General features: G+C 50.6%; 1 protein-coding gene across 3 annotated transcripts; it reads right to left on the minus strand.

Moving 5' to 3' along the window:
• Positions 1 to 1301: 1301 nt before the first annotated feature.
• On the minus strand, positions 1302 to 13445 carry DNAL4 (dynein axonemal light chain 4). Of its 3 annotated transcripts, none has more exons than XM_086404280.1 (5): positions 13388 to 13445; positions 5727 to 5934; positions 4083 to 4166; positions 2692 to 2790; positions 1302 to 1465 (listed from the first exon to the last, which is right to left on the minus strand). In XM_086404280.1, the coding sequence occupies exons 2-5, from the start codon at positions 5793 to 5795 to the stop codon at positions 1337 to 1339; spliced, it is 381 nt and encodes a 126-aa protein (XP_086260406.1). In that variant the 5' UTR covers positions 5796 to 5934; positions 13388 to 13445; the 3' UTR covers positions 1302 to 1336. The 3 variants fall into 3 exon arrangements, with proteins under 3 accessions (XP_086260406.1, XP_086260404.1, XP_086260407.1); XM_086404278.1 differs by lacking the exon at positions 1302 to 1465 and adding an exon at positions 1695 to 2581; XM_086404281.1 differs by lacking the exon at positions 1302 to 1465 and having other exon boundaries at positions 2490 to 2790.
• Between the last annotated feature and the right edge of the window lie 7575 nt (positions 13446 to 21020).

Consider the following 21020-nt stretch of genomic DNA (forward strand, 5'->3'; position numbering starts at 1 on the left):
GTGTATGGCGGGGGGCATGCCGTCTGCTCCAGGGGCAGACCTGAGGCTCTTAGCAACCTCAGGAGCTGGTGCGTTTTACCCCCATTTTTATAGGCAAAGCCACTGAGGCTAGCGAGGTTAGGAAGAGCAGGGCTGGGCCTGAGTCAGGTCTGTGGACCTCAGAGCCCACACTCCCTGGCTGCCACCCTACCACTTGGGATTCACGCTGAGCCTGGCTTACTTTGCGGCACCTACGTGTGGCAGATTAGAGGCGAGAACAGCTGCCAAGGCAGCAGTTAATAAACTGTAGCTATTCCAGGCCTCAGCGCCCACCTCCTTGTATTCCCATCTGCACGCTTCGCCAACCGCCCCCTGCAGCACCTGGTGTTGCTCAGGGCTCAGGTCAGCGCAGGTCCAAGGTCAAGGAGTTGCCCTCCCCACCGAACCCCCAACCCACAAGTCCCAGAGGGTCAGATGACCAGTTAGGTCTAGATGACCACAGTTAGGTCTAGGTAACCAGCTTTGGGGCAGTGACCCTGACCTCCTCCTTTTTCTCAGGACCCCACACCAGCAGCAACTCAGCGAACACTTGTGAAATTCACCAGCAGTCCGCCGCGCTCCCCTCCCTGCTCAGCTGCCTGAGTCTCTGAGTAGAACTGAGGAGGGATGGGATGCCGTACAGCAGAGTTGTCGACAGATCCCATGACAAATGGACTCGAAGCCTTAGGAGGCTGTGACCGGGCCAGGGCCCAGGGCTGCCAGGCCTGGATGTCCTGGTGAGCCACCTCAGGAAGGGAAGGTAGGCTGGGGAGCAGGACAGGCTGGCCCAGGTCTGCCCAGACCCAGCATTTCTAGGGGTAAGACTCAGATTGGGGGGAAGGGGGCTTCTCGGGTCTGCAGGGCGGCCCCTCACGCCACGCATCTCCTCCCAGCATCACTTGGCCCGGAGTACCTCCTCCCTAGGGGAAATCCCTCTCTCCTTTGAGAGCTGGCTTTCAGGGCCCACCCTGCCAGGGGCTCCCTGACACTCCCTAGGCTGGATGTGGAGGCCTTCCATCCACCCCCACCATGCCCTCTGCTCTCTTTTTTAAAGAATTAATTTATTTTTAGTTGCTTCAGCTCTTCCTTGCTGTGCTCGGGCATTCTCTAGTTGCAATGATTGGGGGCTGCTCTCCACTTGTGGAGGTGGCTTCTCTCCTTGCGGACCAGGCTCAGTAGCTGCAGTGCCCAGGCTCAGTTGCTCAAGGGGATGTGGGATCTTCCTAGGCCAGGGATTGAACCCGTGTCCCCTGCACTGGCACATGGATTCTTAACCGCTGGACTGGCAGGGAAGACCCTTCTTTTATTTCATCACTTTTCATGTCCAGTTGGAACAACTGGGTTCCTGTGCTCCTCCTCCATAGACCGCGAACTCACTGAGGGCAGGGTCTGTGGCTTCTCCGTCTCGGTGTCCCCATTCATGGGGGGAATGCTTGAAGAAACATCTCTGAACAGAACAACATGATGTGAGACTGAAAGCGTCTTTACGGTGGCTCAATCTGGCAACCAGGGTGCCCAAGTCAGTGTCCCCAGGGCCTGCACCGTGACGGAACAGGGAGGCGCAGGGCCTGGGCGCTGAGACACCAGCAGCCTCACCAGGTTCCTGGGACTCCCGCGCAGCCTGACAATACTGAGCCTGGCTCCAGTTCCCCCCACAAGAGACTATAAGATCAAGGTCAGTTTTTGGTTACTTTAATTGTAAAAACCAAGACATTTATATATAAATAAGACCGCTGTGTAAAATAGGATTCACCCTTCTACTAAAACCCTTCTTCCCACACTCAAAAAGAATATAGAAAACCCAGCAGAGATAAGAAGTACAAATCAGCATGCGGTCCCTGATGAGAAGTAAGTGGCAGGCCAGGTTTCCCTGCTGAAACAGGCCTCGCGGCGAGGGCGCTCCTGGCCCAGGCGTCTCACCGGAGGTCAGTGACACTTCCAGAAACCGCGCAGGCGCGGTTCCCGCACCCTCAGCCCCTGGTTACCAACTGCACACGTGGAGGCAAGGTGGGGGGAGGGCCGGGGACGGGGCGGGGGGCAGGCTGCTTGGTCCTCATGCCAAAGCCAGGGGGTTGTGGAGCTGTCGGCCGGACAAGACGCGGTGGCATGTTCAGCCCGGGGCCAGGCGGGAAAAGGGGCTTCTGGGGGTGGGGTCACCGCTTCTCCAGAAGACGAGGAGAGGGCCCTTAGTGACCCCCTAAGAGGAGAGGCTCCCTCGAGGCCATCTGCACACAGGCCCCGTCAAGACGAGAATCGGGCGGACGCCTGCCCACAGTGCTGGGTGTGGGAAGGCGTGGGGGCTTAGCAGGTCCCTGTGAGAAAAAAATGCCACCCCCCGCCCCTCCTTTGACCCTGTCACACACACCCCACCCCCCCAGCCCTCCCCTGCTGCCCCCTCACACCCGGGGACTCAGCGTGAGATGGCTGCGGATGCACACGCGGGGCGCGGCTCAGGACACGGTACACAGGACAACGGAGAAAAGACCCCAGCTTTCCTCTGGGAATTCAGGACCTGCCCGTGGCTGCTCCCCGCTCCCAGGGGGACAGCTTTTGGGGGAAAGGCCTGCGGGGGTGGGGTGGGGCGGGGAAGGGCGGGGGGACGGTGTGTCAGGAGCACTTCCAGACACACACAGCCAGGGTCCCCCCGAAGTACAGGTAGAGGAGGTTCTTCACCTCGTGTGTGATCTCAAAGCCGAAGCCTTCGCCGATCACCACATGCCAGGAGGAGCCGAACTTCTTGTCCATGGTCTCTTTGATCATCTTGGCAGCACTCTGCAACGAGAGCAGGCTCGTCGGGGGCGGGCGGGTGGGGGGCAGCTTGGGGGTGAGAGTGGGCGTGAGTCAGTGCCCTCGCGGGGAAAGCAGAAGTCTCGGCAAGAGAGAGGCCTTGTAGACTCGCGACTGCTGTTGGGCTCTCGGAACCTTCAGACAGGGTTTCCGGCCCCTCCTACCAGGGGCGGCTACACAGCTACGGCGAATCGGACTTTCTACCTCAGCACCGGTGAGGCAGCAGGGTGGGGCATCGGGCCTGAGACGGGGCACCGGCTGGAGCTCGGAGGCTGCTCTCAGCCCTCAATGAGCCAGCACCCCTGAGCACATGCTGAGGATGGAGCGATCGTCGCGGATGGAGCAATCGCCGTGGATGGAGCCATCGCCATCGTCACAGCGAGGGCTCAGGGTTACCTTCAGGGAGCACAGCGGCCTTCCCTGGCGCATCTGGTGGGCTCTGGGAGAGAAGCCGGCCTTGCCTCTGTCAGCTGCGGCAGCGGCACCCGCCGTCCTTCCCGAGCTCGCTCTTTCAAGAGGTCTCGGGAGGGGCAGAGGCCCGGCCTTCGCGGGGTGAAGCCCCAGGCTCCGGCACTTGCTGTCCCGCCGCCATGCCAGGCGCCTCACCCATACCATTTCAGGACGTCTGTCCTTAGGACCACCCAGCGAGGAGGCAGCATCCTCGCCCCCTGGCACAGACCGGGAAACTGGGGCCCCGCGATGAGAACTGGCCTGTCCAAGGCTAAAGACATAGGAAGGGGCTGGAGACTGAGATCTGAGCTTGGGCCTGCCTGGCCTGAAGCCGGGTGCAGTGGCCAGGGTCTGCCTCCCCCACAGGCTGCCACCACGCTGGCTTCCTTCTTGTTCACCAGCAGACTGATGAATGACTTTGCCTGTGTCCATGCCTACCTGGTGTCGCCAGCACCTAAGGCAGTACCTGGCACAGGGATGGTGTTTAACATCTTTGCTGAATGGATGAATGGATACATGAATGAATGCCCGGGCGGGCCTCTGTTCTCCACTGGGATGGAGCCAAGGGGTAAGTATCCTATTTTGCAGCCCACCTGAGACGGTGCATGTGGACAGGGGCGTCAGAGAAAGTGCCCTGGCTCTTCTCCCTCTAGCACTGGGTCAGTGCCCGAGACAGCGCCAGCCTCTGCTCTCACCGGCCTTCCCCACGCTCTGAAAGCTTCCCAGGAAGGGTTAGCCTGGCCCCAGTGGCACTCTGTGTAGCTGGCTGCGGGGACTGGGGCCGCAGGGGTCACCCAAGACACGAGGGGCTGCACTGATGGCAATACCTCGTTGTTGTTGGAGAATTTCTCACAGGCCGTGACACACAGCTCCATGGTCTCCACTCGCATCTCCTCTGGCATGTCCGAGTGCTGGAGACAGGGCGGGAGACAAACAGAGACAGCCTTAGCCTGTGACCCGTCTTCTGGGCTGGCCTCTCGTCCCAAGCTTAAGGCACGGGCAGAGCCCAGAGAGATGACCCATCTGCTGACGGAACCGAGCGAGGCCTAGTGGGCTCTTACACCCAGGGTCCCTGTGCAACCAGCGACACACAGGGGAAGGTGGCTGGCCAGGCAGGAGCACGCTGGCCACGGAGATGCTTTACCAGCAGCCTCAGAGCACAGCTGACTCGCTCAGGTCCTGAAGAGATGGTGCAGCCGCTCTGGGGGCCCCCTGCTTTTCTGCCCGGCCCTCTCTGGGTGCCTTCTTCCCCTGGGCTCCGTCTCCACCCTCGCCTCTTCTCCAGCTCCTGCTCTGCAGGGATCCCGCCCTGCTCTGTGGATGCAGACATCTTCTATGCAGGCAGGGCTCCCACATGTTCATCCTTACTTTGACTTCTTTTTGGGGCTCTGGATTCCTATGTCCAGCTGCCTACTTGCCAGCCTCAGAGGTCTGAAAGATAACGCTTGATGTTCCCCCACAAACCTAGTCCTCTGTCTTCCCCCTCTTGGTAACTGACACTGTTCTCTCTCCCACACTCAGGACAAAACCAGCCCTGGCAGTTCCCCGTGGCCTGCTTTCCCTCATACCCAGCATCCAGTGCGCTGCTGAATTCCATTGCTCTCCCTTCAGCTTCTGTCTAGAGCCCTACCGTGTCTTGCCATCTCTGTTCCATGACCTGGACCTGGCCACCCTCTCTCTCCCTGGGTCTCTGCAGTAGCATCCTGGTTGGTCTCCCCGCTTCCACTCGGGTTCCCTAAAATCCACTCTCCATCCAACAGCTGGAGGGCTCTTTCAGAAACATTAAACAGATCACCAGACTCCTACTCCTCTGCTGAAGGCTCTTGACTGTTTCCCTTTGAAGTCAGGATGGGATCCCCATTTCTCACTGTAGCCCCCAGGCCTGGGAGGCTGGCCTGGCTGTCACACTGACACTCACGTCCTGTGCCCCCTCACTTGGCACTCATTCCAGCCACACTGGCCGCCTTCCTGCGCCTCCCAGATGCTGAGCTTGCTCAGGCTTTCCATGCCTGCTGCTTCCCCTGCCTAGAGAATGTTCTCCAGACTCTCACAAGGCGTGCTCCCTAACTTTATTTAGGTCTCTGATCAGAGAACTCGTTCCAGAAGCCAATATTTACTCTCCAGCTCCTTCCTTCTGCTTTATTTTTCTTCAGGGCACTTGTGACCTGAAATTATGTTCTTTAAACCTTTTTTCCACGTGGGCCAGGCTTCTGTCTTGTTCACTCCCGTTCACTCTGTTCACTCCCAGAACAGCGCCCGGTATGTAGTAGGTGGCCTAAGTAATTGTTGAATGAATGAATGGATGAATGAATGAATGAATCACTGTGGGCGCCCCCTCGGTCTCTAGACTGGCCAGCAGAGCCCGTCATAATCTCCTCCCAATGCTATCCTGCGGGGATAAGCCCCCCCTCACCTCTCTCTCTAAGGCGCTTGGGCCCTGCTGGCCACTGCCTCCCTCCCCCGGGCCTTACCCTGACCAGAGGGAAGGTCTGCAGTCGTTTATAATCAGCCTCATCTTTCTTCCCTTCTGTTTCTCCCATGATATTTCCACTGTGACCAGGAGGAGAGAGGGATGCTTTCAGGAGGTGCTGGGACTGGTAATTAAGACACACCCAGGAGATTCAGGAAGCAGGCCCTGCCAGCTTGGTGGAAGCAGAAAATGTCTTTCCCCAAGGGGTGCTGTAGAAAACAGGAAAAACCAGGAGAAACGAGTTGGCTTAAAAACTATACATCACAAATTAGAAATGTCTCAGTAACAATCTGACACCTCCCCGTCTCAACTCCTCCACATCCCTTTCCAAATGGCCAGCAAGTCTGGAGACGGGAGGATGAGTCAACACGAGATGCTGGGACCCAGTTAAGAACACGCTGGTACGACGCTGCAAGCCCACACTGTCATTATCAAGACAAATACTGACTGCCGGCCAGGCTGAGGGTGGAGCCTTCAGCCTGCAATTAACGAACTTGGATTCTCTGCTAGGCTACTATGTACATCATCCTTGCTTCCCGGCAGATGTGGTCAGGAAGTGAAATGTCAGGTCGTGTTCAACAGTTCTGGGCTTATGGGCAAGCAAGTGCCTCCTTCTGCAGGTCCTGGCTCTAGAGGAGAAATGTGACCAGTGACGCTCTGCGCCCTCCTTGGCGTGCCAGGCAGCCTGCCTCTTCTCGTCCACTCCCTCCGGCCACCCTGTCCTATCCGGCTGGCCCAGGAGTTGGGAGGCTCAGGCCTTAGTTACTGGTCCTTCCGCTCACTAGTTATGTGGTTTAGGGCCTCAGATTTCTCATCAGTAACATGAAGGTGGTTACATCTACCTCGTGGGGCTGTTACGAGAATCAAATGAGATGGCGTAGGCCAGGCACGTAGTAGGCACTCAGCAAACACCCAGCAAACTGTTTTTCCCTCCCTCTGGCTCCCCAGAGATTCACATAAGGATATGATGGAAAAGTTATAAAGCCTAATACACATGCGTAGATTTCTTTTTTCTTTCCAAATCTTACGGAAAAACAGATAGGGCTTTTCCTTAAAAGATGGGCCTGGATCCTAAATGACTGGAAGCAGTGCTTGAAACTCAGTGTTTCTCTCTATCCTACAAGTCAGTTTATCCTATAACTCAAAGAACTTTTAATCTCAGAAGTACAACTAATATAAATGAAAACGAACCACCACATCATTAAGCCCCTTTTAACTATCCTTACTGGACAAATGGGTGTCCCTGATGGCTCAGTAGTAGAGAATGTCCCGGCAATGCAGAAGCCGCAGGTTTGATCCCTGACTTGAGATGATCCCCTGGAGGAGGAAATGGCAACCCACTCCAGTGTTCTTACCTGGAGAGTCCCACAGACAAGAGGAGCCTGGCGGGCTATAGTCCATGGGGTTGAAAAGAGTTGGATAGGACTGAGTTGGTATGCAAATACAGCCAAATAATGTTATCATATTCCAGCATCGCTCACATTTCCAAATAAATTTAATTTTCATTGCACAGCCCCTGAACCCTGAAGATGCCCAGCGTAGTAACGGGTAGGTAATGACGGGTGACATCGGTTGGGTTTCCTGCGGGCCAGACACTGTTGCAAGTACTCCACGTGCACTTACTTGGCCCTGCGCCACCAACCACCCCATGAGTTAGGTCCTGCATGTAAGGGAGGCATCACCACCCTGGAGGTCACTCAGCTACTGAGCGGCAGAGCTGCAGCTGACCTGGGATGGTCTCCGACACAGGTGATCCTAACACCGTCCTCACATTACAGGGCCTGCACACAGCAAGCACACGAGGTGGGCGCCCACACACCTCGCCCCGAGGCATGACCACTAGCCCGGCTCCCACAATCCCAGCAGTGAGAGGAATGTTAAAGCGTCCCTTTCGGTGTCTCCCTGTCCAGCGCTAACTTGATCCTTGTTTGGTCAAGCCTTGAGCTTTCTGGGCACATTTTTTCTGGGCGGTGCTTTCAAGTTTATCCCTCTCTCTGGTGCTGCAGAAATCCTCAGTGCTACTCCATGTGGTTGGCTCCCTCGAGCGAAGCTGGAAGCCTGGCATCACCCTCTGCCCGGCAGAGGGGGGGGTCCTCCCCCCCATTGCCCGGGTATGCTCTGGTTTCCCAGCAGACAGACGGCTTCTTATCTCACCATCCTGGGCATTTGTACCACCCAGATATTAGCTGTGTCTGTTTGTCTCTACATATAAGCTGGCAAATGACCAAGTACGATCTCATTGTCCTTTCTGCTCAAGTTTCTTTATTTCACAAAAGGCAGTGAATCAACTTGTCCTTTCTCGTTCCGATTAAGGCCCCATCCCCCGTCCTCCTTGCGGTATTTGGTAAAGGCCACTTCGTTGCCTCCTCCCCCACATCATCAAGGGGTGACAGAAGGTGGGGGCTACACTGATGTAAAAGGATTACATCCTTTGTAAGCTTTGCTGTCTCCTGAGACTTTCAAGTGGGAACAACTTATGGTGCTGAAGCAGCTGCTTTAGGCCCCTTCCACCCGAATATTTCAATCCGATTCAATTCGGCCTCTGGGCTAACAAGAGCCAGCGTGGAGGGGAGCTCAGAGGCAACCGTGCACACGTCTGCCCTCGGGGACCTCAGGGTCCGTGACCACTGCTCGGACTCTGCTTCAGCATGTGGAATCCTGGATGAAACCACACTTCAGAGGTGTTATCAAAGCCCATTCTTCAGGAACAAAGTGGGAAAGCCACTGGGACAGTTGTTTTTTTTGGGGGGGTGGGGTGGGTGGGATATCACCTGATAGAGAAGATACAAGACTATGAGGTGGGGCATTGAGGCTAGAGTACCAGCTCTAAAACCGAAAGCAGTTCTGCCCTCTTCCCTGCTTTGCAGCCTGAGGCAAGTAATTTAACCTCCTGAGCCTTGGTGTCCTCCTCTGCGAAATGGGACGATCCCACCTTGTCCTTCTCAGGGAGCTGTCGTGAGCACCAAGTACATATGCACACGAGCGTTTGGAAACCGGAGGGCCCTCTGCACCCAGCACTGCGCTGCTCTAACCACCGCCACGTTATCAGCTGAGACTTCATCCACATCTTTCAGCCACATTTATTAAAGATCATGACTGCAAGTGGCTTTTCCTAACCTCTACACACACTTCTGGGGATCCAAAAGGGATGAGACTCAGAATGAAAAGGAACAGTTACAGACAAGGTGTCTCCAAATGTACAAAGGTAGAATTTTTTATGACACTGTACCATTATAGTACAGCTATAGTCATTCAGCTCCGATTTTAAAACCCTGCTGAATGTTACCCAAAATAGCACAACTCAAGTTTTAATAACCTTATCAATCTTCCATGCAAACGAGTGTGTGCCTGACAGGTCCAGGCCAGAAAGCAGTTGCGTCAGGTCTAAAAGAGAGCCCTTTAATAATTTAAGTGTGCTCCCGGCCAGGGCACGCGAATCTGCTGGGTAGCAGAGCTCGACTCTCCCCGGGGTCCGTCTGGGCGCACAGAGCCAGCGTCAGCCTTGCTCCCGCTCTGCCCTTTATTCTCCTTCTCACCCAAGGGCCCTTATGGAGCCTTACACAGCCTCGCCCATGTCTGACGTGAGGCTTCTCCTCGGCAATGAGCTGGGCTCCTCATCTCATCATCTTGTCAAAGCCTGTGTCCTTTGTTCTTTTGTGGACACTGACCTCAGTCACTGTTTATTCTTTTGCTTCTGAAATGTTTGGGAAGAATCCTTAAGTGGGTTAGGGGATGTAGGAAGGAGGAAGGAAAAATGAATGAATTCTGGGAAACAAAGGCCCCTCACCACCCCGTCCAGCCACTCAGCACCTGGAATAAGCTTGGTTCGCAGACCACAGCTTGCCGCCTTGACCTCTTTCCAGCATCGGAGAGATGGGAGGACATGTGTGGAGCATAGCTTTATGGTTGTGAGTACAGGCTCCACAAGAAGGTCTGGCTTCACACCTCGGACTGTCTCAGATAAGTGTTTAACCTCTCCAGGCCTCATTTTTCTCATCTGGAAACTGGGTCTAAAAACAGACTCTACTTCACAGTCAATGTCAGCTTTTGTTACTGGCGCGGGAGGAAGTGTCCTTTGAATCCCAGCCAACTAAACAGCGAAACGCTCAGGCAAACAAACCAACACTCATCGAGCTCCCGCTCTGTGCCGTTAGTACTGAGGCAGGAAGGAGTCACAAGTGAATTCTGCAAACACAGTTGGGCTGGAGGAGCTCTGGTGCAGTGAGTGATACATTGCTTTCACACCTGCTGCCTCATTTCATCCCAGAACAACCTGTGGGGGCAGCACCCACTCACAGTTCTCAGACAAGGCACCTCAGAGAGGTCTGGGGGCTGGCCTGGAGGGACACAGCCAGGATCTGAATCCTTATCTACTCTTCTCTACCTTCTGTGCTTTCTCTCCTGTCCCGAGCAAGTAGGAGGCAAGACAGTAACACAAACAGTGTCCATCCTTGGCAGCCAGCAGTCCAGACTCCTGCCCACACAGGCCTGCTGGTTCCAGCTGTAGTGAGGCCACACACACCCTCGGCACCTCGGACATCCTCCCGCCCTCCCCTGACAAGTCCGCCCTCTGCCTTCTGGCAAACAAAAGGTGAGGCTCGTAAGGTGAGGAGAAAGGAGAGGACTTGAAGGCTTTCACCTAAGATATCAGGGAGGTCCGGAAACAACACGGACCATCTAGGTTTCACCATCAGTTTGAAATGCATCATCTACTGTAAAAGAAAGTTTCAAGAGTAAGAAAGTGATGATTGCAGGATAAAGAACAGTCCTCGAGAAGACAATTACCTTTCATGTACACAAAGGGTTTTGGTTTGTTTCACATCCCCCTTATATTTTTTCATTTCACTGATGTCTGGTGAAAACTTCTGATGTGCCTTAAACCAGGGGGAGGGAGGGAAAGAAAGATGGAGAGATAGAGATCAAGACATTTTCTTTATGTATAAGATGATGTAATAAACCATACTGACTCATATGGTTCTCCCTCATGGACATGGCCAAGTTTGGATGCCATCCGCACACTTTAGTCAAGATACAAAGCATTACCTATCACAGCCATCACAAGGGGACAGCTGCTTACTACAGACAGTGGGTTACTAAGTCTCTTACCCGCCTCCTCCCCACCCCCTCTTTCACACCTACTCCCCCTTCTCCCACTCAAGGGAACAGATTTGAACATAAGTGACTAAGAATGATGTTATCACAAAAATAAACTGAAGTTAGCACTGAGTTACTTTTTAAAAAAATCATTCATAATCACTAATCACTGGTGACGTCTCATAGCCAGTCACGACTCAGCAGTGTGTCGTGAGTCCAGACAATCTCCCGGGGATGAAGGACTTGCTCTGCTCTTCTGTAGATGCCCCCAGAGCAGCGTCCAGTGTCTGGCACGTGGCAGAAGCCCAACAAATATCTAAACTCTAATTAAACTGTATTTCATTTGCCCCCTGGGAAGGGGGGCCCTATCAAATCCCTTCAATACCATCTATTGAGCACCGACCTTGAGCAAGGCAACAGGATGGGTGTTTTATGTAGAGGATCTCATTTACTCCCCCTAAGAACTCCATCAGACAAGCACTATTATCCCTACTTCCCTGACGAGCATTCAGGCTGAGCAAAGCAAAGCGACTTCCCACCCAGCTGATAAATGGATGAGCCAGGATGCACTCGGCATATATGACTTTAGGACTAAGCTTTCTCAACTGCTCTGCTATAAGCAAGAGAGAGTCTCCGCTTTCAAGGAGCATACAATCTAATATGAGGGAACAACACACATACCCAAGGAACTAACTATGGTTCATGGCAGAGAACAGGAAGTGCCACCAGACAGACACGGAACTAGAAGGAAGAGGAGAATTCTGGAGGACAGGGGAGAGGACAGTGAGTGTGTGGTGGCAGGGGCAACATTTGAGTCAGACCTTAAACGGTGAGTGGGAATCCTGACTGGTGCGCGAGGCGAGGAAGACAGTCCAGGCAGAGTGATGAGCAAACACAGTGATGTCGAAGCAGAAAGCTCAAAGGGTTTTATGGGAAAGTCCAACAGTCCAATTTGGCCAGAGGACAGAACCTGGCAAATGAGAAGAGAGGAGGCATGCTGGGAAAGAGGCTGGGATAGGGTTGTGGATGTGGAGAAGAGCCCTGAGACCCAGGCTTAAGAAATATGCATATTTTTAGTGGAGAAGGAGAAGTCCTTTGGAGGTCTCCTGGGGGCTGGTGACATGGCTGTGTTTTGACAATTACTCTGGTGGACTGGGTTAACAGGAGGAGAGACTGGGGGTAGGAACACCAGTTAGGAAGCTATAGAGATGGCCTGAGTGACAGGCATTAAAAACTTGAACCAGGATGATGGCTTCAGACATGGAGAGACTATGAGATCCTTGCAAAGGCAGAAACAAAGATGTGACACTGCCTAAGTGGGATAAGCACGGCAGAGGGGCAGATGATGCCCCAGGAGGATGGTGATCTAACTGAGAGAGACAGGAGAATTCAGGTAGAACAGATGGACAGACAGAGAATGCGGGACACTTTGATGTTTGAATTACTGAGTTTAATTTGTTGGTGAGATATGCAAATGGAGGTATCTCCTCAGGAGAAGGGGATCACAGAATCATGGATATTACCAGGGGGAGGAGGGGAGCCATCAAGTCCAATCACTACATCAATAAAGCAATCTCTATTTCAACCCCCACCCCCAAAGTCTCACTAACGATGGAAGCCCAGGAGAAGTATCTGAGCTGGAGATGTGAATTGGAGGGTGAAACAGAGAAACAGGGTGATTCTCAGAGGGAGGGAAATGCGTGGAAATATGAGACAAAGGAAGGAAGTTCATATTATTCTCAGAATCCCCCGAGGAGATATGCTATAGTATCCTAATTCTGTATATACTCAGGCTGGACTCCAGGGAGATTAGAGAACTTGCTAGGGTCCTGTAGCTGGGAATCCAAATTAGGTTTGCCAAGTCCTTTTCTCCAGGAGATGGTGAAGGAAGGGAAGCCTGGTGTGCTGCAGTCCATGGGGTCGCAAAGAGTCGGAGGACACGACTGAGCGACTGAACAACAACAAAGTCCTTTTCACTATACTCCAAACTTCCCATGAAGATCACGTCCTCGGGGAAGTCTACAGTTGGGTCAAAGAATCACATCCTGGAACGTCAGAGTCAAAGAGACTTTAGGGATCATTCAACCTAACTTCTCATTTACAAATAGGGAAACTGAGGCCCAAAGAGGGAAATGACCAGCCTCGACTCTCAGACAGTCGTCAAGTGTCCAACTCAAGCGGTCTGAGAGGAGGCGATGGCGACCACCCGCCCACCCATGGGAGGAGGGGGTTACTCTGCGAATGATGGGGGATCAAGGTGCAGGGGGAGTCGGGTTAGAGAGGACGGGGGAACGTGAAGCTGGAGGGGATCTCAGAAGGGCCTGCAGAGTAGCGACAGCGAAACTGTCTCGACAGAGCTCGCAGGTCCCCGAAGTGTGGTGGCGGCGCGGGGGGGTGGGGGCGTGGGGAGGATGGGGGTTGGGAGGATCTAGAACTGGGGACCAACAGGCAGGAGGTTGAGGTGGGGCCTCTGCGGTGGGCGAGGCCCCGCCCGCCCCGCAATGCCTCCCGGTCCCGCTTCGGGCCGGCCCTCCCCGCCCGGTTGCCCGCCGCACCCCGTGGCCTCACCTGCTCCCGAGGGGGCCGGAGCTAAGGCCTCAGCGAGCGCATCCCCGCCAGGGTTGTCAAGGAGCGAAACAAGAGTGTCTTAGCAACAGCGAGGAAGTCCTGCCCCCTCACCGGACGTTACGGGACTTTTACTTATTATTGGTGAACCAAGATGTCAATCACCACTGAAGGGCCCTACAACGTAAAATGTACGAAAAGAGGCGTGGCTTACAGATTGAGGAGGCGGGGCTTCACTTATAGTTGTCTTAAATGGGCCTGAGGAGTTGGGCATAAACAGAAGTTCTCATTTTAGAGAAATTTGGAAGAGCGGTATTATCTGGAGAGTGTCTTTTAGTCATTTGAAACAGCAAATGCAACTTGTTGGTGTCCTGACACTAATAGGCCACACTTACGGCAGAAAGCGAAGAACTAAAGAGCCTCTTGATGAAAGTGAAAGAGGAGAGTGAAAAAGTTGGCTTAAAACTCAACATTCAGAAAACTAAGATCATGGCATCTGGTCCCATCACTTCATGGCAAATAGATGTGGAAACAATAGAAACAGTGACAGACTTTATTTTCTTGGGCTCCAAAATCACTGTAGATGGTGACTGCAACCATGAAATTAAAAGACACTTGCTCCTTATAAGAAAAGCTATGACCAACCTAGACAGCATATCAAAAAGCAGAGACATTACTTTGCCAACAAAGGTCCGTCTAGTCAACACTATGTTTTTTCCAGTAGTCATGTGTGAATGTGAGAGTTGGACTATAAAGAAAGCTGAGCGTGGAAGAATTGATGCTTTTGAACTGTGGTGTTGGAGAAGACTCTTGAGAGTCCCTTGGACTGCAAGGAGATCCACCCAGTTCATCCTAAAGGAAATCAGTCCTGGATATTCATTGGAAGGACTGATGCTGAAGCTGAAACTCCAATACTTTGGCCAGCTGATACAAAGGACTCATTTGAAAAGACCCTGATGCTGGGAAAGATTGAAGGCAGGAGGAGAAGGGTGTGACAGAGGATGAGACGGTTGGATGGCATCACTGACTTGGTGGACATGAGTTTGAGTAAGCTCCAGGAGTTGGTGATGGACAAGGAAGCCTGGTGTGTTGCAGTCCATGGGGTTTCAAAGAGTTGGACACGACTGAGCGACTGAACTGAACTGAACAAAAGCCTAATATAAAGTAACATCATGTAGGGCTTTTGCATGAGTATTGCACCTGATTCTCTCCACAGTTCTTTTAGGTAATAGTATTCGTAACCACATCCATCTGAACTAAGGTTCAGAGAGGTTAAATAGTTTGTAAAAGGAAAAAAAAATCAAGGTTAGGTTCCTAGAGAAGGAACCCAGGGCTCTTGCACTGCGGCACACCCTCATAGAGCTGCCTCAACCTGGTCCGTAGGAGACACTGTAGCATATGACTTAAAGATATAGTTTTCCATAGCCTGCCTTTTCTTTCCCTTAGGAGAAATTAATCTGAATGTATTAGTACAATTAGGGAGAAAGGAAAGGGGGGAAGGGAGATAACCCTGCAGATTCAAGGTTTTGACTGGTGGATCAAAGGGTCAGTGAAGTACTTCATATTTTAAACATTTACCCTCTCATGATGGGTACTCTGGGTGGATCTCCACTTCACATTCTTTGGCACTTGCTGGGAACTCAGCCCTTGCCAGGTGCTGATGATTCAGAGAGGAATGAGGGGATAAGGAATAAGGAATAATGGGGACCTTGGTCCCATAGCAAGCATGGTCCAGTGTGGGGAAAGCCATGTCAACAAATAGACACAGAGTAATTCATTCTACCTGAGTTCTGATCGAGGTGTGGGCAAGGTCCTGGTTCTCTCCAAGGAGGGAGTAGCTAACTCAAAGGAGGTAGTGTTTGAGTAGACTGAGTCTAAGATGACTAGTAGGCTAATGAAGGTGGGAGAGCAGAGTTCACTGGGAACTTCTGTGGCTCCAGGAGGCCTGGGTAGAGGAAGAGGGGGTAGTGAAGACTGTGGAGGTGAAGATGCAGAGGGAAGTAGAGTTTTTTGTTTGTTTGTTTTTGGCTGTTCTGCACGGCTTGTGAGATCTTTGTTCCTCGACCAGGGATTGAACTCAGACCACAGCAGCAAAAGTACTGAGTCCTAACCACTGCACTGCCAGGGAACTCTGGAAAGTAGGGTTTTGAATGCCAGTTCAGGGAGGTGAGGTGAGAGTGGGGAAAGTAGCTGCTGGGGGGTTGTAGGTGGGGCGGAAACATGGGCAGATTTGAGTTATGGACGATTACTTGGATGGAGAAGATGGCAGACTGGATTTGGAATAGGTAGATAAAGGCAGGTACAGCAGGTTTAGTTTTGAGACTTGTAAGTTTAAGGTTCCCTAGGCCTTTGGCGACTCCCAGCTTGCCTCCCTGGTGTGATCTGGGGTCCATGGAACATCTGATTCAGCCTCCAGATTTTCCCAATCCTCTTTGCCAAGTTCCTCCAGGAGATGGAAGGTGGCCTTTGAGGGGGATGAAGCTCTTGCTTCCGCCTCTCATCCAAACTTCTCCCCAAAGGGGTCCACGTTTTCTGTCTTCTCTTTCTCACCTCCCATTCATTCTGCAGCCCACTGCAATCTGGCTTACACTCCCACAATGCCACCAAAATTCTTTCTTCCATGGTTACCAGTGACCTCCTGAAGAGCAGAATACAATAGACCCTTGTAGTTTGTTTCTTACAGGACCCATCCACTCTGCTGGGATAAAACTGTTGACTAAACTCATCTTCAAAGTAGGCTGCAGAGCCACCGAACTGACAATGATTCTATTGTCAATGTCCCTGTAGATTTTGATGGCTCCTGTGTTTCTCCAGATTAGGCTTCTCCTTGGAGTTATAGGCCTAAATATCCAGCTGCCCCTTGACTGTCTCCACCAGAATGTCCCACAAACCCTCTATACTCAGTGTAATCTGAATCCATCATCTTCCTCCAAACTCCTCTCCTGCATCCCCATCTTGATCAATGGCATTAACCCCACTCCCAGTTGCCTCCATCAGAAATCAGGGAATTTGAGACTTCCCTGGTGGTCCAGTTGTCAAGAATTGTCTGCCTACCAGTGCAGGGGACATGGGTTCAATCTCTGATGGGGGAACTAAGATCCCACTTGCCTCATGAGGCAACCAAGCCTGCCCGCCACAATTACTGAACTCACATGTTCTGGAGCCCCTGAGCTGCAACTAAGACCTGACATGGCCAAAAATAAATAAATATTAAAAAATAATAGAATAAAAAATAAATCAGGGAATCTGGTCCTTCTCCTTTCCCACGACCGTCACCCACCTGAAATCAATCACGAGCCTTCTGATTCTGACTCCTGTGTTCTGCTTACATCCCCTTCTGATGGCACTCCTCATAGACGCAGAACCACCATCCCACCTGTATTATTGCAATAACCTCCTAAAAGGAATGCCTGGCTGCAGTCTTGCCCTTCTCTGATCCACCCTCCATACCACAGTCAGCGTGATACTTCTAACACCCAAATTTCACCATTTTGCATTTCTCTCTCTCTTTTTTAAAGTATTTATTTATTTTGGCTGCACCAGGTCTTAGGTGCAGCATGTGGAATCTAGTTCCCCGACCAGGGCTTAAACCCAGGTCCCCTGCATTGGGAACTCAGTCTTAGCCACTGGACCACCAGGGAAGTCCCTCCCTTCCTCTCTTTAACAACTGCTTCCCTCCCTCCACAGTTGCCCATTGCCTACCAAATGACATCCAGACGCATGGCCTGGCATTTGAGGCTGGCCCCCACCATAGTGTGGCCTGTGGGCACCTCCGTCTCCTCTGTGCTTTATGCCCAAGCCACCCCAGCTCTCATGGCTCTCCACACACTCCATGCCGTTGCTCACCTCCCTGCATCCTCTCTGCCCACATTCTGCCTCTAGCCATCCCTCCTTTTGACTCTAGTAGCCCATACATTTTTGGTCTTCTCTTGCACACGTTGGGATTCTATCACTTGCAACCAGAAAAGTCCTCTGTACTCCCTTCGCATCCAGGGCACGTGCCTGTCACTGCTCTTCTCCACTGTTTTCTACTTGACTTTAGTTTCCCGTCCTTCCCCGTGAGCTTCCTGAGAGCAAGGACTTTGTCTTGTTCATCTCCACATTGCTGTGTTTCACTCAGGACCTAGCAGAGAGTAGGTGCTTAGTAAATGTTTCATAAATAAATGAGGTAGATAGGATCCTACCCTGCTTCTTCAGACTCAGCTCACATTGATCCCCGAGATCCAGCCTATGTTCTGGCTGTACCCTTTCATGCACTGCCCCTGCTGTTTAGGATGGTTAATGATGGACACCCTGGAATCAGCAATTGCATTGGCTGCAAGTCATAGATAATGGAAAAATCGTGATTTAAGATGACATACATTTGTTATTCTTACAGTTCTGGAGTCAGAAGTCTGAAATGGGTCTCAGTAGGCTAAAATCAGGTGTCCCCAGAGTTGTGTTCCTTTCTGAGTCTCTGCAGAAGGCTATTTCTTTCCCTTTTCCGGTTTCTAGAGACTTCCTGTCTTCTTCTGACACGGACTCTTCAGCCTCTTTATTTCTGAGGACCCCAATGATTACCTTGCGCCCAACCAGATAATCCTCATTAATCTCTTTATCTCACGGTCATCTGATTAGCAACATTAATTCTATCCACAAACTTGTTTCCCTCTGCCACATGAGAACATAGTCACAGGTCCTGGGGATCACGATGTGGACATCTTTGGGGGAGAGGCATTATTTTACTCCCTATAGTCAGTATGGGTAAAATTTTCACACATAATTGGAAAGAATGTCTATTCTGTAGTTGCTCTGTTAGGCCAAGTCTGTTTACCATTTTGTTCAGATGTTCTATCAGTTCAGTTCAGTCTCTCAATTGTGTCCGACTCTTTGCGACCCCATGGACTGCAGCATGCCAGGCTTCCCTGTCCATCACCAACTCTTGGAGCTTACTCAGACTCATGTCCATCAAGTCAGTGATGCCATCCAGCCATCTCATCCTCCGTCGTCCCCTTCTCCTCCTTTCCCAGCATCAGGGTCTTTTCAAATGAGTCAGTTCTTCGCATCAGGTGGCCAAAGTATTAGAGCTACAGCTTCAACATCAGGACTGATCTCCTTTAGGATGGACTGGTTTGCTCTCCTTGCTGTCCAAGGGACTCTCAGGAGTCTTCTCCAACACCACAGTTCAAAAACACCAATTCTTCAGCACTCAGCTTTCTTTGTGTTCCATTGGAAGGACTGATGTTGAAGCTGAAACTCCAATACTTTGGCCACTTGATGTGAAGAGCTGACTCATTTGAAAAGACCCTGATGCTGGGAAAGACTGAGGGCAGGAGGAGAAGGGGACGACAGAGGATGAGACGGTTGGATGGTATCACCGACTCGATGGACGTGGGTTTAGGTGGACTCTGGGAGTTGGTAATGGACAGGGAGGCCTGGCGTGCTGCGGTTCATGGGGTCGCAAAAGTCGGACATGATTGAGCGACTGAACTGAACTGAACTCACATCCATACATGACTATTGGAAAAACCATAGCTTTAACTAGACAGACCTTTGTTGGCAAAGTAATGTCTCTGCTTTTTAATATGCTGTCTAGGTTAGTCATAGTTTTTCTTCCAAGGAGCAAGCGTCTTTTAATTTCATGACTGCAGTCACTATCTGCAGTGATTTTGGAGCCCAAGATAATAAAGTCTGTCACTGTTTCCATTGTTTACCCATCTATTTGCCATGAAGTGATGGGACCGGATGCCATGATCTTAGTTTTTTTAATGTTGAGTTTTAAGCCAACTTTTTCACTCTCCTCTTTCACTTTCATCAAGAAGCTCTTTAGTTCTTCTTTGCTTTCTGCTGTAATGGTGGTGTCATCTGCCTATCTGAGGTTATTGATATTTTTCCTGGCAATCTTGATTCCAGCTTGGGCTTCATACTTATACTGAAATTTTTTTTCTGCTAGCCCTATAAATCATTTAGATAGGTATGTTAAAATATCTCACTACAACTATGGATTTGTCAACCTTTCCTTTTGTTTCTATCAATTTTTACTTTATATAACTATAAAGCTGTGTTGACACACACATGCAAATTTATAATTATCTCTTCCTAAGAGACTGACTCTTTACCATCATGAAATGGGCCTTCTATCTCTAGCAGTGCTTCTTGGCTTTAAGTCTACTTTGAGTATAGCTACATCAACGTACTTTGTTTATTTATTTGTTTTCGGCTGAGCTCTGTGGCATGTGGGACTGAAGTCCCCTGACAAGGGCTGGAACCCAAACAACCTGCATTGAAGCCCAGAGTCTTAACCACTGGACCGCCAGGAAAGTCCATAGACAAAATTTCTTTGAATTAGTGTTTGCATGGTACATATTTTTCTATCCTTTTAATTTCAACCTTTCTATAGACTTAAAGTCCAATTTGACAATATTAATATTTTCATTGGAATATTTATCTTTTCACATTTAATTAACCACTGATGTTCAATTTAGGTTTAAATCAATAACTTCACTATTTTCTACTAATCCCTCCCTTTCTGTGTTCCTTTTTCTTTTTTTCCTTTTCTGGCCTTCTTTGGATTTTTATTATTCTATTTTATTCTCCTATAGTTAACTTGTTAGTTACATTTTTTTTTTTTACAATCCTTTTACTGATTACCCTAGGAGAATTCAATATTGATACTATGCTTGTTAAAATCAAACATAAAATTAATACTTTAACTATTTCCAGGACCATGCAGACATTAGGATATTTTAGTTGCATTTACCCACTTTTTAATTCTGTTGCTGCCATGAATTTTAAAGCTCACGAGACATAATTTTTTCCCTATCAATATTAACTTAGATTTATCCACATATCCCCCCTCTCCTTTGTTCTTCATTGGAATTTCCATATTTCCTTTTCCTTTCCATTTTCCCCTTCTCCCTAAAGCAGTCTGTCCTTTAAGAGAAACTGTTGATAACAAAAAGCCTTGGTGATAAATATTCTGTGGTTTTTTTTTTTTTTTGTCTGAAAACATCTTTTTGTCATCTTCCTTGTGGGATCTTAGTTCCTCGACCACTGATTGAACCCAAGCCCCAGCAGTGACAGTGTGGAGTCCTAACCAGTGACTGCCAGGGAATCCCCAATATCATCTTCATTTTTGAAGGGTCTTCAGTGAATGTGGAATTCTAGGGTGGCAATTACTTCCTTTCAGCATTTTATTGTCTTCCTTTTTCCATCCCTTCTCTTGAGAAGTTAGCTGTTGCTCTGGTCCTTGCTCCTTGGAAGATCATGTATCTTTTTTCTCTGGGATCTGTTAAGAATTTGTCTTTGATTTACAGCTGTTTCACTATCAAAGTCCCAGTTACGGTTTTCTTTGTGTTTCCCATCCTTGACGTTCCCCGAGATTCTCTTTATTTATTTTGGCTTGCTGGGTCTTCGTTGCTGCGTGCGGGCTTTCTCTAGTTTCAGTGAGTGGGAGGCCCTCTCCAGCTGCTGCGCAGGTTTATCGTTGCTGCGGCTTCTCTCGTTGGGATCACGGGCTCTAGGGCGCACGGCCTTGAGTAATTGTGGTGCAAAGGCTTAGCTGCCCCATCGTGTGGAATGTTCCTGCACTAGGCATGGAAAGTGTGTACCTTGGAAACATTGTCTATTCAGATTTGATTTCTGCCCTATTTGCTCC

The sequence above is a fragment of the Bos grunniens genome, chromosome 5 (assembly GCF_055505025.1).
Source record: "Bos grunniens cultivar Pamir isolate PY7600 chromosome 5, Bosgru_T2T1.0, whole genome shotgun sequence".
NCBI lineage: Eukaryota > Metazoa > Chordata > Mammalia > Artiodactyla > Bovidae > Bos > Bos grunniens.

Coding starts and splice junctions, on each gene's coding strand:
- DNAL4 (XM_086404278.1), bottom strand. CDS start 5,795: ATGGGAGAAACAGAAGGGAAGAAAGATGAGGCTGATTATAAACGACTG. Junction 4,167..5,726: donor AGACCTTCCCTCTGGTCAGG/GTAAGGCCCGGG, acceptor CCCTGTCTCCAG/CACTCGGACATGCCAGAGGA. Junction 2,791..4,082: donor AATTCTCCAACAACAACGAG/GTATTGCCATCA, acceptor CTCTCGTTGCAG/AGTGCTGCCAAGATGATCAA.